Below are 12,100 nucleotides of genomic sequence, written 5' to 3'. Positions count from 1 at the left end.
GCCAACAGTTGAAGTTTCCTGAACCCAGCGGCCTTTGAGTGAATGATGATCCACCATAGCTGCCGCGACCTCTGCTGCTGACCCTAAACCCTCTCTGCGCTCCAGTACCGCGCCGTGAAAACTGCCATCCATGCTGCCATCTGTCTTTAAACGGAGTACGAACCAATGCTGCAATTGGTGCTGGATTAATCCTCTCTCGGTTTCTGTCATATTCTTCTTCATTGCGTAATTCGATTTCACGGTCCCTCACAAGATCGATCAAGTCTTTCAGTGAACCTTCCTTGACCCAATTTCGATGGGCCAGAATCCGAATTCTGCTATCGGTTGCTCCTTTGGTTATCACCCGGACCATGGCTTCCATTTCGTCATCCTGTGCGTAATCGCAAATTTTCACCGCCGATGCTACCCGTCTAACAAAATCCATGCTACTCTCGGAAGAAAGTTGACACATATTCATCAACTTGCCCCTCTGCGATAAAATGTACGTCCTGGATCCAAAATACCCATTCAAACGGGCGATCGCGTTTGAAAAGGGTGCGGTTATTTCATCCGGCATGTCCGATGTAGAAACTGTGGTGTTGAAGATGTCGCGAAGTCTGATTCCAGCTTTTATTTTAAATACACCAAACCTGGTGTGTTCATCCGAAGCATTGATAAGATCGAGTGAGGATATCAAAATATCCTTCCAGTACTCGAAAGCTTTCTTATCTACTTCCATTTCCCCTTCACTAGGAACACACTCCGGAATATTAAGAGTGCCGAGTGTCCAACTGTTCATGGTGGATACGATTGAAGAATCGTTCCGAGTTGCATTCATCGATTCGCGCATTGTGCTGGAAGCAGGTTGGAACTCTGTGATGCCATCTAATTCGGCTGACACATTTCGCAATTGGTCTCGTAACTCAATATTTTTATCAAGGGCTAATTTGAGCTGTTTTAAAACTTTTTTTCTTGATGGTTTCCTGAAAGAACATCAAAACAATTCTTCGTATAGTGCAACGTTTATACTTTGAAGTAACAATAGGAATGCAAAGCAATGCGCAAGAGAATTTACAACAAGCATAGTTATATAATATACTAGGCGAACCTGCTCGATCTCGCTCGGGTTTTATTTTCGATAATCATCAAATTAATTGCAGTGCCGCCCTCTAGAACGATTTTAGTTCAAGCTTGATGGCTTTCTTCAGAACTTAGAAAATGCTGCTTTTTGACAATTTTCCAACTTTCCCTGTCAATTGATCAACTCTTAGTATGTACAAACACAAATCAATCAGTGAAGAATTCTTGAAAATAGATTCATGAGTTATATTGTCTCGAATCAAATGCAAACTCATATAAAATAGAGAAGAAGAGAAGACTAGATAAACCTAGACTAGAGAAACTGTGAAATACAATTCAGCTGAACCCAATATAAAATGGTTGATATTTCTTAACATTTATAGAGTATTCTTTCTAAAGGAGATTGTTAAGCACATCAATAAGTATTCTTATGCGATAAAAATTCGTAACAGTGACGTCGCCATCGATGTAGATTAAACATTGTTTAAGCAATCACTGCTAATAAACCACACATTTTATTGGCTGAAAATCTATACATTTACTTAAGATTTTTTGTTAACGCACACGTAACCATTCTTCAAGCGAAGTACAATTAAAATCCATAATCAAATATAATTTCTGTGTGGTTTTAAATGAGCGGTAATTGAATTTAGGTTTGCGTGCGCACTGAAATTTGAACTACATTGAACAACGGCGGATATTTCTCATAAAGATTTTGTTACGATTTTTATTAGTGATAAAACCTGTTAAATAAACCGATTCATAAATTGTGGGACCGCCCAACCAACATCATGACACATAATCCTTTTTCCATTTGGCTTCTTATACATTGCGTACATTTCTTCCGTAATACATATTCGCTTCTAACAAATTAAACTCTGCCTCCATTTTTTTCTTGTAGGATTATCACTTCCGAAATTCTATTCTAGTCATTAACAGTTCTGGATTTTTTTTTTGCAGTCCACCATTTTGTTATTCATGTTTTTTCACCTCTTCACCATGAGGAACCGTCCATTACTCCCGGTATCCGATTTTACCAGCTCCGTTCATAACTCCCGGAATTTTTTCAATAAAAAAGACGTCTTCGTACATTGCATCCGAAGTTTTTTTTTTCTATATCTTGGAAACCGTACATGACTCCCGGAATCCAAGCCCAATAAAAGTCCCGGCTCCGTACATATCTTCCGAAGCCGAACGTATTTTTCCAGATTTTAGAAACCGTCCATTACTCCCGGAATCTAATAATTTTCCTTAAATACTTTTAAGAAATCCGGCTTCGTACATATCTCCCGAAGCCGATTTTATTTTTCGGATCCGTCCATAGCTTCCGGAATCCGTCTCCAAGTTCTTACTTCGTTCATATCTTCCGAAGCAACCTTTTTTCACTTTCACCATTTTTATTTTTTTTTGAATTCAATTTCTTCAAAAACTCTCAGTACTCAGTACATAACTCCCAGGGTTCGACAGTTATTTTTTTTAATTTTCTTTTCCATTCACTTTTTTTTTTATTTTTGCACTGTACTTACTTTGCTTTGGGAGCCGCTGCACCATTGTCGTCAACCGTCGTTGCATGACGCGTTGGCACGCCATTTCCACCAGCCGATTCCAACTGGCCGGATACACCGGCTGAAGCCACTCGGACGAAGCTTCCCATGACGTCCATCTTCGTCTACTTCTCTGACCAAACTGACAAGACAAGTTTGAACGACTATCCACAGTTCTCTCGGTTTCCCTTTAAAACACACTCACACATCCACACATCATAACTGGACTCATCGCCTTCTACATATCTCTTTCGCTTTCGTTGAAATTAGTATCTGTGTAATGATGAACGATACTATCGGTTAAACCGTTTCACCAGTAGCCTGTTTCCGCCATAAATATGCTGCGTGGTTTTCTTTCGAATTCTACAGGGTGGAACATGATTTCGAATAGGGTTCTTTAACTTAAATAATTAATATAATAATTTGAACATTTTCAATTTTATTTGTCCTCTCTGCTATGATCCCTACACCGATTATTTACTTTTGATGTTTTGTTTTGATATGATTCTGCGTGAACATTCCGTTAGGTCCGAACACAAAATAATGTTTTAAACGTTTTACTTTTCATTTGTGTTTTCTTCAGCTTTTCATGCTTAGAATGCAATGGTATGAATAAACTAACGACACGTTTTAAGAATCATATGAAAAACTTTGTTCTAAAGCCCCTGGCCGAAAAGTAAAATAGGTAGAATTGATGATGAGACCCATCGAAATGTTATGCCCGAAATTACCAAACAAACGGGCTCCCACTAATTGTCAAAGTAGATAAACACGAGAAAAACAGCTGTTTCGATCTGTCTCATAAAATGCCTTATAGGCTTGTTTTTGTAGCTTGTAACAATTGTGCGGTATTCATAACACGCTTTCATCCTCCATAACTATCAATTTAAACCAAATTCTGCAAGTTTATTGTGCAGAAACGTATTACAGAGATACAATCTAAACAAAATGTTTGACAAAATGTTTCTCTGTGCTTTTATGCCCAAGGAAGTCGAGACAATTTTCAATCCGAAAATTCTCGCTTAACTTTTCAAAAGGACCTAAGTAACATTTTTTTCGTGAATTAATTTGAATAGCGCAATCAACAGAACAACATAAAAGCTTTGGTCTTGCTTTGAAGCCACGTGTTTTACCGCACGGCTAAGGAGGGCCTTATGTTCATATAATGATACGTAAAAAGCTCGCAATTAGTATTGTCGCAAATTAGTTACTAATTGATTACGCGGTATTTTACGACATCTCTACTCGCAATTTAAACATACTTACTAAAATTGAACAATACAGAAACACATAAAAGTACAAAAAAATCAAAATTATTTTTCAAATCATGTAAATTTTTATATAAAATATTATGGACCACCCTAAATTTCATGAACCGGACGAATAACGGCAGGCAGAACGCAGGAGGCGTTACTTTTGTCAATCGGAGAGAGAAACGCTGGTCCGCTGGAGAGGGAGCGAACTGTCAGAAACTGAAATTATTTTCTTCGTCGTCCATCTGCCGTGTGATTCGTTCAGTGTCCGCAAGGAAACTCTTACCTTGGTGCATAAATTTTCCGAAAATCACCAAATAAAGTATGCAGGCTGTACGTCCATTGACCACCCTGGCTGCACGGAATGGTAAGTCATCTAACCGAGAAGAAATTAATTCGCCTGTGTTTGTATTTTGCCAAAAACGCTTTGATTTTCATTGGCCCCGTTACATAACCCTCCCATGGATGCTTTTTTGATGATGGCTGATAATACAGATGGCTGGTTTTTTCAGGTGCCCTAATTGCCCGCAGCTACCATGGTCCGAGCAACTTCCGGGTGTTCACCATGAACGACTTGCCTGTTCCGGAGGGTGACTTCTTCGAGGAACACCGTCGCAAGAACCGAACATACAATGCCGTTCTGGCCGCAGGAATCGTTATCTTCGGAATCACCTTTACGATTGTAAGGACTTCATATCCCGTGTCAAGTCTGAGGTAAATAATACATTTTTTTGTGGTTTTAGGCCAAGGAATCCGGATTGATCTACTTCAACTACAACCCACCAAAGAGCATCGATTAAACTGGGGTTTGGAGTCTAATTGCGTGATAGATTTGCCAGCAGCAAGCAAGTATAATTCAACATAATTATGTGTAAAATAAATCGATTGATCTAAAGCTGGGATTTCAAAAATCTATCATTGAGAAATGCCATTAGAGAACGCTTTTGAGTTACTTCACGTCGTATGATTAATAAATTACAATTACAAGGAACAAGTTTCCGCTTGTAACAAAATCAATGAATGTTACAAAAGATTGTACCGTGAAGTACCCTAACTCTTTATGTTTGGAATTGGATGTAGTTATTGCTTCGATGAAATATAATCAATTGACCAATAGAAGTATGCACCATTGTTCAAAATATGCAGATAACGGTATCAGACAGCCGTCAGTGACCCCTTCTTTAGTCGAAGGGGCTTACTCATATTTCGACTCTGGAGCTTTGCTTAGATTTTACTTCATGAATGTTAGTTGACACAAGTCATAATTCCTAATAACTATATCGTTTTCTGCTGAAATATAAACATATTTTAGGAAAAAAAAGGCATTGTATGAGCAATGTTTAGCTGGTGTATTAAAAAAGTTTTAATTTTCGAGACGTCATAAAAGAAAGACTTAAATTCCGCTATCTCTTACATAGGACATCTTCAAATATGTGTTTTATATAAGACATCTTCAATATTATATACATTATCTAAAAAGCTGCTGTAGTTTTATCCTCGACTTAAGTTTAGCATCATTTTACACATCGGATTTGATAGCTTTGCAGGCACTAATCTATAAGATTTTTCAAGTCAACATTAGTCGATGTCGGTGATTATCCACCTGAAAATTAGATAAAAAGCGTATGGGAATGAACTCTTCGGGTTCTATTCAGTGTAAAACTGTCCTGTGCATTATATTGCTTTTGTTTCATTAGAATGTTGCAAATGAAACTACGCAACAACAATAAACGAAATTAGGCACCCTACCCGAGCAAAGTCTGAAAACTTAATGAGAGCATATAGAAAACATATTTTGATATTGATATCAAATCGAAATCATAATTTGTTTTCAAATATGAATCATCATGACTGATTACATATTTTGATCTCATTTTGCTGTTGATTTCTAAACTGTATGATCTGACATCAAACTGTGTACTTATTTTGTTATCGTAACTGTTGTATTTGTATTACCTTTGTATAAGTCACCTTGAAATAAACAGTTAGTATCATGACACCGCACTGTGTACATCATTAGAAAACATGGTGTCAGAAGTTTATTGAATTTGTTGAGAAATCGCGTTTTGGATAACTAGTTTACGGATTCGGGTCGAAGGCGAATTCGCGGACAATCGCCAGATAGTGGAATCTCGAAGTTTACTTGACGATCGATTTCGGTTTCGATTTTACGAAAAAGTACTCAACATAACCAAAAATGAGCGGCATTCCGGTTCCAGCACCCCTGAAACTGGGAGTAGATGATGAGGAGGCGGTGAAAGTTTTTAAGCTACAATGGAACTATTATGCTTTAGCTACAGGGGTGGATGACAAACCAGACAATCAACAAGTTGCAACGTTGATGGCGGTCATGGGTGTCGAAGGAGTAATGCTAGTGGAAGAGCTGGGACTCACAGCACAGGAAAAAAGCCAAACAGCAACAATATTGAAAAAAATTGAAGAACACTTGGTTCCAAAGCGAGACAAGCGAGTTGAGCGAGCCGAATTCAACACAATTTGTCAACGCGACGACGAAAAAATAGAAGATTTTGTGAAACGTCTGAAGAAGAAAGTGGCCTCGTGTGGTTATAGCGAAGAACAAAGAGAGGAACATCTAAAAGATAGGATCATTGCCGGTATTCACGACCACCAAGTACGGAAAGAACTTTTGCGAGCAGGGAACATTTCACTGGCAAACATGCTGAAGAAGATGAAGGAATACCAGCAAATCGAGAATTTGGCCCGAATGTACGAACAAATGTCTAATCCGAAAAGTTCCGGTGAAACGTCACGTGAAGCGTACAAAGTTACAAAAACAACGAAACTGGAAAACCCGTGTCGTTATTGTGGAGGTAAGCACAAAAAGGAGAAGGAAAAATGTCCAGCATACGGCAAAAAATGCCTAGGCTGCGGTAAGATGAATCACTTCAAAAGAGTGTGCCGATCAAAACAATTTCGAAAACCCTTTTCCCGGAGGAATGTGCGACAGCTGGAGGAAAGCGAAACAAGCCTGGACGATTATGACAGCGAGGAGCAGTGCGAATTTGTGGACATAGCAATGGTAGATAGCGAACGTAACATGGATTCGGACAAGATAATGGTGCAATTGAAAGTAGTGGGCAAATATAACAGGATTCGTTTATTGGACATTCAAGTAGACACGGGAGCTAAAGTGAATGTGTTAAGCTATGAGGATTTGAAACGTGTTATGCCTGAACGCAAAATTCAAGGCACGAATGTCAAGCTCCGGTGTTATTCCGGAAACATAATAAAACCGAAAGGCAAAGTAGATCTCGAAGTGATGCTTAAAAATGGAACTACCACACTATCTTTCATAGTGGTCAAAGAAAAGCGTCCTCCGTTGCTGTCTTCGAAAGCAGCCATCGATTTGGGAATTATCAAAGTACATGATATGTACAATGTAAGCACGCTACGGAAAGAATGTGAGCAGATCATGAGTAAGTACGCAGATGTTTTCGAAGGTGAAGGCTTATTCCATGGCACTTTCAAAATTGAAATAGATACCTCTGTTGCAGCAGTACAGCAAAAGCCACGGCGAGTCCCTCTTGCGTACGTGCCTGAGCTGAAAGCAAAAATCAAGGAACTCCGTTTTGGACGCGAAAAATGGGTTTTGGCATCTGAAGCTAGATGAATCAAGTTCAGATCTCACCGCATTTTGGACACCAATGGGAGTATACAGATGGAAAAGGATGCCATTCGGCGTTTCGTGTGCTCCAGAGATTTATCAGAAGGCTCAGCAACAGTTGATATCAGGACTTCCTGGAGTTAGGTGTCTGGCAGATGACGTCATCATTTTCGGATGTGGTGATACAGTCGAAGAAGCTATGGTAGACCATAACGGCAAATTACAGGCAACTTTGCAGCGGTTCAGAGAACGTGGTTTGAAACTAAATCGTTCCAAAATGAAAATTGCTCTCACATCCGTACCCTTCTTCGGTCACGTTCTGACGGATAACGGAGTCCAGCCCGACTCTGCAAAGATTTCAGCAGTTTTGAACATACCGACACCGAAGAACAAGAAAGAATTGATGACGTTTCTGGGATTAACTACCTATCTGGGAAAATTTTTACCGAAGCTAGCAGACATTAGTGCTCCGTTGCGTAAACTAACCCGAGACAAGGTCGAGTTCAATTGGAGCGATGAAGCAGAACACTCTTTCCAGCAGATTAAGCGTTTGGCAACGCAAACGCCAATTCTTCGATACTATGATGCCTCAGAAGAGTTGATCATACAGTGCGATGCAAGTAAGCTAGGTGTAGGTTGTGCATTATTGCAGAAAGGACGACCCGTAGCATATGCTTCAAGAACGTTGACGAAAACAGAGAGCAACTATGCACCCATCGAACGTGAATGTTTAGCAATAGTTTTTGCGTGTAAGCGTTTTGATCAATATATAGCTGGACGACAAGCAGTGGTAGAGTCTGACCATAAACCACTGGAGGAAATATTCAAGAAACCAATTACTGATGCGCCCTTGCGACTTCAACGAATGAGAATGTCTCTGCAACGTTACGATATCACTGTTCGGTACAAAAGAGGTGCAGATATGCACATTGCTGACTTGTTATCAAGGACGGCAACAAGAGATGAGGCATCGAAGATGTCAGATGCGGAGACATTGATTGAAGGAAAAATAGATGCGGCGTTCCTGGAGATAGCTAGTACGAATGTGGTTGAATTCATAAACATGTCCGACGAGAGGTTCAAGATCATAGCACAAGCTACTAAGGCAGATCAAACACTTTGCAAACTTTCTCGAACATTGGTAGACGGATGGCCGGAAAGAAAAGAAGATCTGGACGACGATTTGCATCGTTATTGCGCTATAAAAAATGAGTTGTCTTTGCATCAGGGTGTAATTTTCAAATCTGATCGCATTTTAGTACCGAAGAACCTTCGTAATCAGTTCATCGAAAAACTCCACACAGCACATTTGGGAATTGATTACACGCTCAGGGCGGCACGTGAATCGTTATATTGGCCAGGAATGTCGGAGCAGATAACAAATTACATAAGAAACTGTGAAGTATGTATGACGTTCGGAAGAAGCCAAAGCCGGAAACCAATGATGTCACATCCAATTCCCGACTATCCTTTCCAAAGAGTGAACATTGATCTTGGAGAGGTTATGCAAGATGGAAAAAAAAATCAGATTATGGTAATAGCTGATAGTTTTTCCGATTTCATTGAAGTTGATTTCCTCCGAAATGCCAAAACGAGATCGATTGTTAAGATTTGCAAAGGCCACTTCGCTAGACATGGAACACCGGAAGTGGTTGTTACGGATAATGGACCTCAATTTGATAATGCAGAATGGAGAAAATTTCAACTGGAATGGGGATTCAGTCACGTTACATCTGCGCCATACCATGCTCAAGGTAATGGTAAATCTGAGTCAGCTATAAAAACTATGAAACAGTTGTTCCGGAAGTGTTCAAGGAGTGGTACGGATTTCTGGAAGGCCTTATTGCAGCATAGGAATACACCTAACGCCGTAGGATCGAGTCCCAATCAGCGCCTTTTTTCAAGGGATACGCGAAGTGAGATTCCTTTAATTACGAACAAGTTACAACCACCGAAGGCGACACAGGTTAAGCAGAAAATAACAGAAAAACGTCAAATAATCAAGGCAAGTTACGACAAACGAGCAAGAGAACTACCGGAGCTATGTGAAGGAGATAATGTATTTATCCAGCGGAGACCAGATATAACCGCAGAGTGGGAGAAAGCCGTTCTATTTAGGAAGTTCCCGGACTTGTCCTACGGTTTGGAGACTCAAGACGGAAGAAGATATCGCAGGAGTGCTATACATGTCAAGCCCAACAACAATCATCAGAAGCAGCAGGAGGAAAGTGATACGTTGAAAGAAGCAACGTCGGCTGCGAGTCATGTCTTCAAAAGATATGATTATAAGAAACACACACACAACTATGAAGAGGAAGCGACAACTGACGATCGGGAGGAGGATCCGGTGATCGATCACAATAAAGAACAGTCAATAGAGGGAGTGACAGACAAACATATTTCCAAGGGAAGATCTACGCGAGTAATACGAAAGCCTGCGAGATTTTCAGATTTTGTTTGATATAATTACAATGATTCATGTAAATTTGTATTCATTAAAAGGAGGGGGATGTTGTATTTGTATTACCTTTGTATAAGTCACCTTGAAATAAACAGTTAGTATCATGACACCGCACTGTGTACATCATTAGAAAACAGTAACCAATATCAAAATTAGTTTTCGATTTGCTCTCATCGACAGCAGGAATAGTTTTCGATTTGATGTCACAGTAAGATTTTGATCTTTTAACCGTTAAAACGACCAAAAGGATATCAACCTGAGTTATCAAAATTAGACGATTTCACAACAACAAAATTAGTTAGCGATTTGCTCTCAAGCTTTGCTCGGGTAGTCACACTCATATGCCTAATTTCGCGCACAAAGCGAAAGTCGAAATAAACACAAAATACATAAAATTTCACACTTTTCAATAGTAATGACGAATAAACATATCCAACAGAGCATAATGGATACAAATATTTCCAAAAAGTAGCCAGTTTTGTACAGTAAAATCATTTGTTTACTTGGGTCATGTTCTTCATCGCTGTGCTAAGCTCAAGCAAATATGGCGGTCAATGGGAGGACCAAATTGAAATAATTTTATTTGGTGTACTAAACCAAGTTTGTTTTTCAAATTCTTTCGTGAAAAACATTCAACAACAATGATATTTTGTAATGCTCAAGATTTGAAAAAAATAAATGATTTTATAATGCGCGAAGTTAGGGCGCGCGCAAAATTAGGGCACATCACGATAATGAATCAATCAATGAAATGAAATGCGATGTGTATTGGTACACTGCCTTTCTACGCATAATTGTCCCAAGTTAGTATTTTAGGATTTTGAGTTTTTATCACAGTGCTCAATTGCGACGTGTTTTTTTTTGAAAATATTGAAAACTAACAAGAAGTTTGACTCGTGGGAAATAAATTGATCATTATGGTAGAATCTGTTATATTAAAGAGTGTTGCTCATAGAAAAAGTATTCAATACTTTGTTCTCGCTAGCCTAGCCACTTTTGGTGGTGAATACTGAATAAGGCCGGCTGTAAGGATTTTTATTCTTAATGCTTTTTACTTACTTATGGATCCTGTACACCTCCGGTGGTGCAAAGGGTCGACTTGAAAGATCTTCATCCTGAGCATTGCCCGGCTATCACTTTAACCTGTTGCCAGGTAAGATTTCGGTCGACTTCTTTTATTTCTTTATTGAGGCTTCGCCGTCATGATCCTGCCTCTGCTGCGATGTCCCGCTGGGTTCCAGTCTAATGCTTGTTTACAGATTTCGTTTCCGCCCTACGTAGAGTGTGGCCGACCCAGCCCCACTTCCGATCCTGAATTTCTGTTGCTATCGGCCTCTGCTGACAACAACGATGGCGCTCGTTGTTTGAGATCCAGCTGTGAGGCCACCAGGCCCGAAATATATACCGTAGGCATCTGTTAATGAACACCTGCAGCCGTTGAGTGTTCTCCACTGATACACACCATGTTTCACTAGCGTATAACTGCACAGATTTCACGTTAGAGTTGAAATTTCGTATTTTGGTGCGTTCACTTATCTGCCTGTTTTTCTAGATATTTCTTAAACTCGCAAAGGCAGCCCTTGCTTTCTTGATCCGTGCGCCTATGTCGATCTTGGTACCGCCGTCTGACGCCAAGATATTGGAAGCTTGCAACATTCTCCACTGGTTGCCCGGCTACTGTGAAACTGGAAGGAGTCACCGTGTTTACATCCAACGATTTGGTTTTGTTGACGTTGATGACTAAACCTGCCGAGGAGGAGCGATCGGCAAGGTCGTTGAGCTTACTCTGCATATCAGAGCGCCGTTGCGCGAGGAGTGCAACATCATCCGCCAATTCGAAGTCATTTAGGTGCTCCATGGTTATAGGCTGCCATAACAGCCCGCGGTTTTTTTCTCAGGAACTCCCTTGCGTCTCAGGGCGCCCCACATATTCTCGTGATTGAGACGGTCGAAAGCTTTTTCGTAGTCAATGAATACCGAGTAAAGGGACTCTTGGAATTCGTTGACCTGCTCCAGAATTATGCGGAGCGTGACAATATGGTCCACACAGGATCTTCCGGCACGGAATCCGGCTTGCTGCCGCCGGAGAGTCGCATCGATCTTCTCCTGAATCCGGGCTAGGATAATTTTGCACAGAACTTTGAGAACGCTACACAGC

At 40.2% G+C, this 12,100-nt stretch overlaps 2 protein-coding genes across 2 annotated transcripts; both read left to right on the top strand.

The window, feature by feature from the left end:
• The first annotated feature begins 4,027 nt into the window (after nucleotides 1-4,027).
• On the top strand, nucleotides 4,028-4,751 carry LOC134224196 (uncharacterized). The gene is made up of 3 exons (XM_062703484.1): nucleotides 4,028-4,223; nucleotides 4,369-4,538; nucleotides 4,600-4,751. Exons 1-3 carry the CDS (start codon nucleotides 4,181-4,183, stop codon nucleotides 4,654-4,656), a joined length of 270 nt encoding a protein of 89 aa, XP_062559468.1. The 5' UTR covers nucleotides 4,028-4,180; the 3' UTR covers nucleotides 4,657-4,751.
• Nucleotides 4,752-7,545: 2,794 nt separating this feature from the next.
• Nucleotides 7,546-9,942, top strand: LOC134223072 (uncharacterized protein K02A2.6-like). Its single transcript, XM_062702207.1, has one exon. It carries the CDS (start codon nucleotides 7,546-7,548, stop codon nucleotides 9,940-9,942), a length of 2,397 nt encoding a protein of 798 aa, XP_062558191.1.
• Nucleotides 9,943-12,100: the final 2,158 nt, after the last annotated feature.

The sequence above is a fragment of the Armigeres subalbatus genome, chromosome 3 (assembly GCF_024139115.2).
Source record: "Armigeres subalbatus isolate Guangzhou_Male chromosome 3, GZ_Asu_2, whole genome shotgun sequence".
Taxonomy (NCBI): Eukaryota; Metazoa; Arthropoda; class Insecta; order Diptera; family Culicidae; genus Armigeres; species Armigeres subalbatus.
This window is presented reverse-complemented; position numbering and strand designations above follow the sequence as displayed.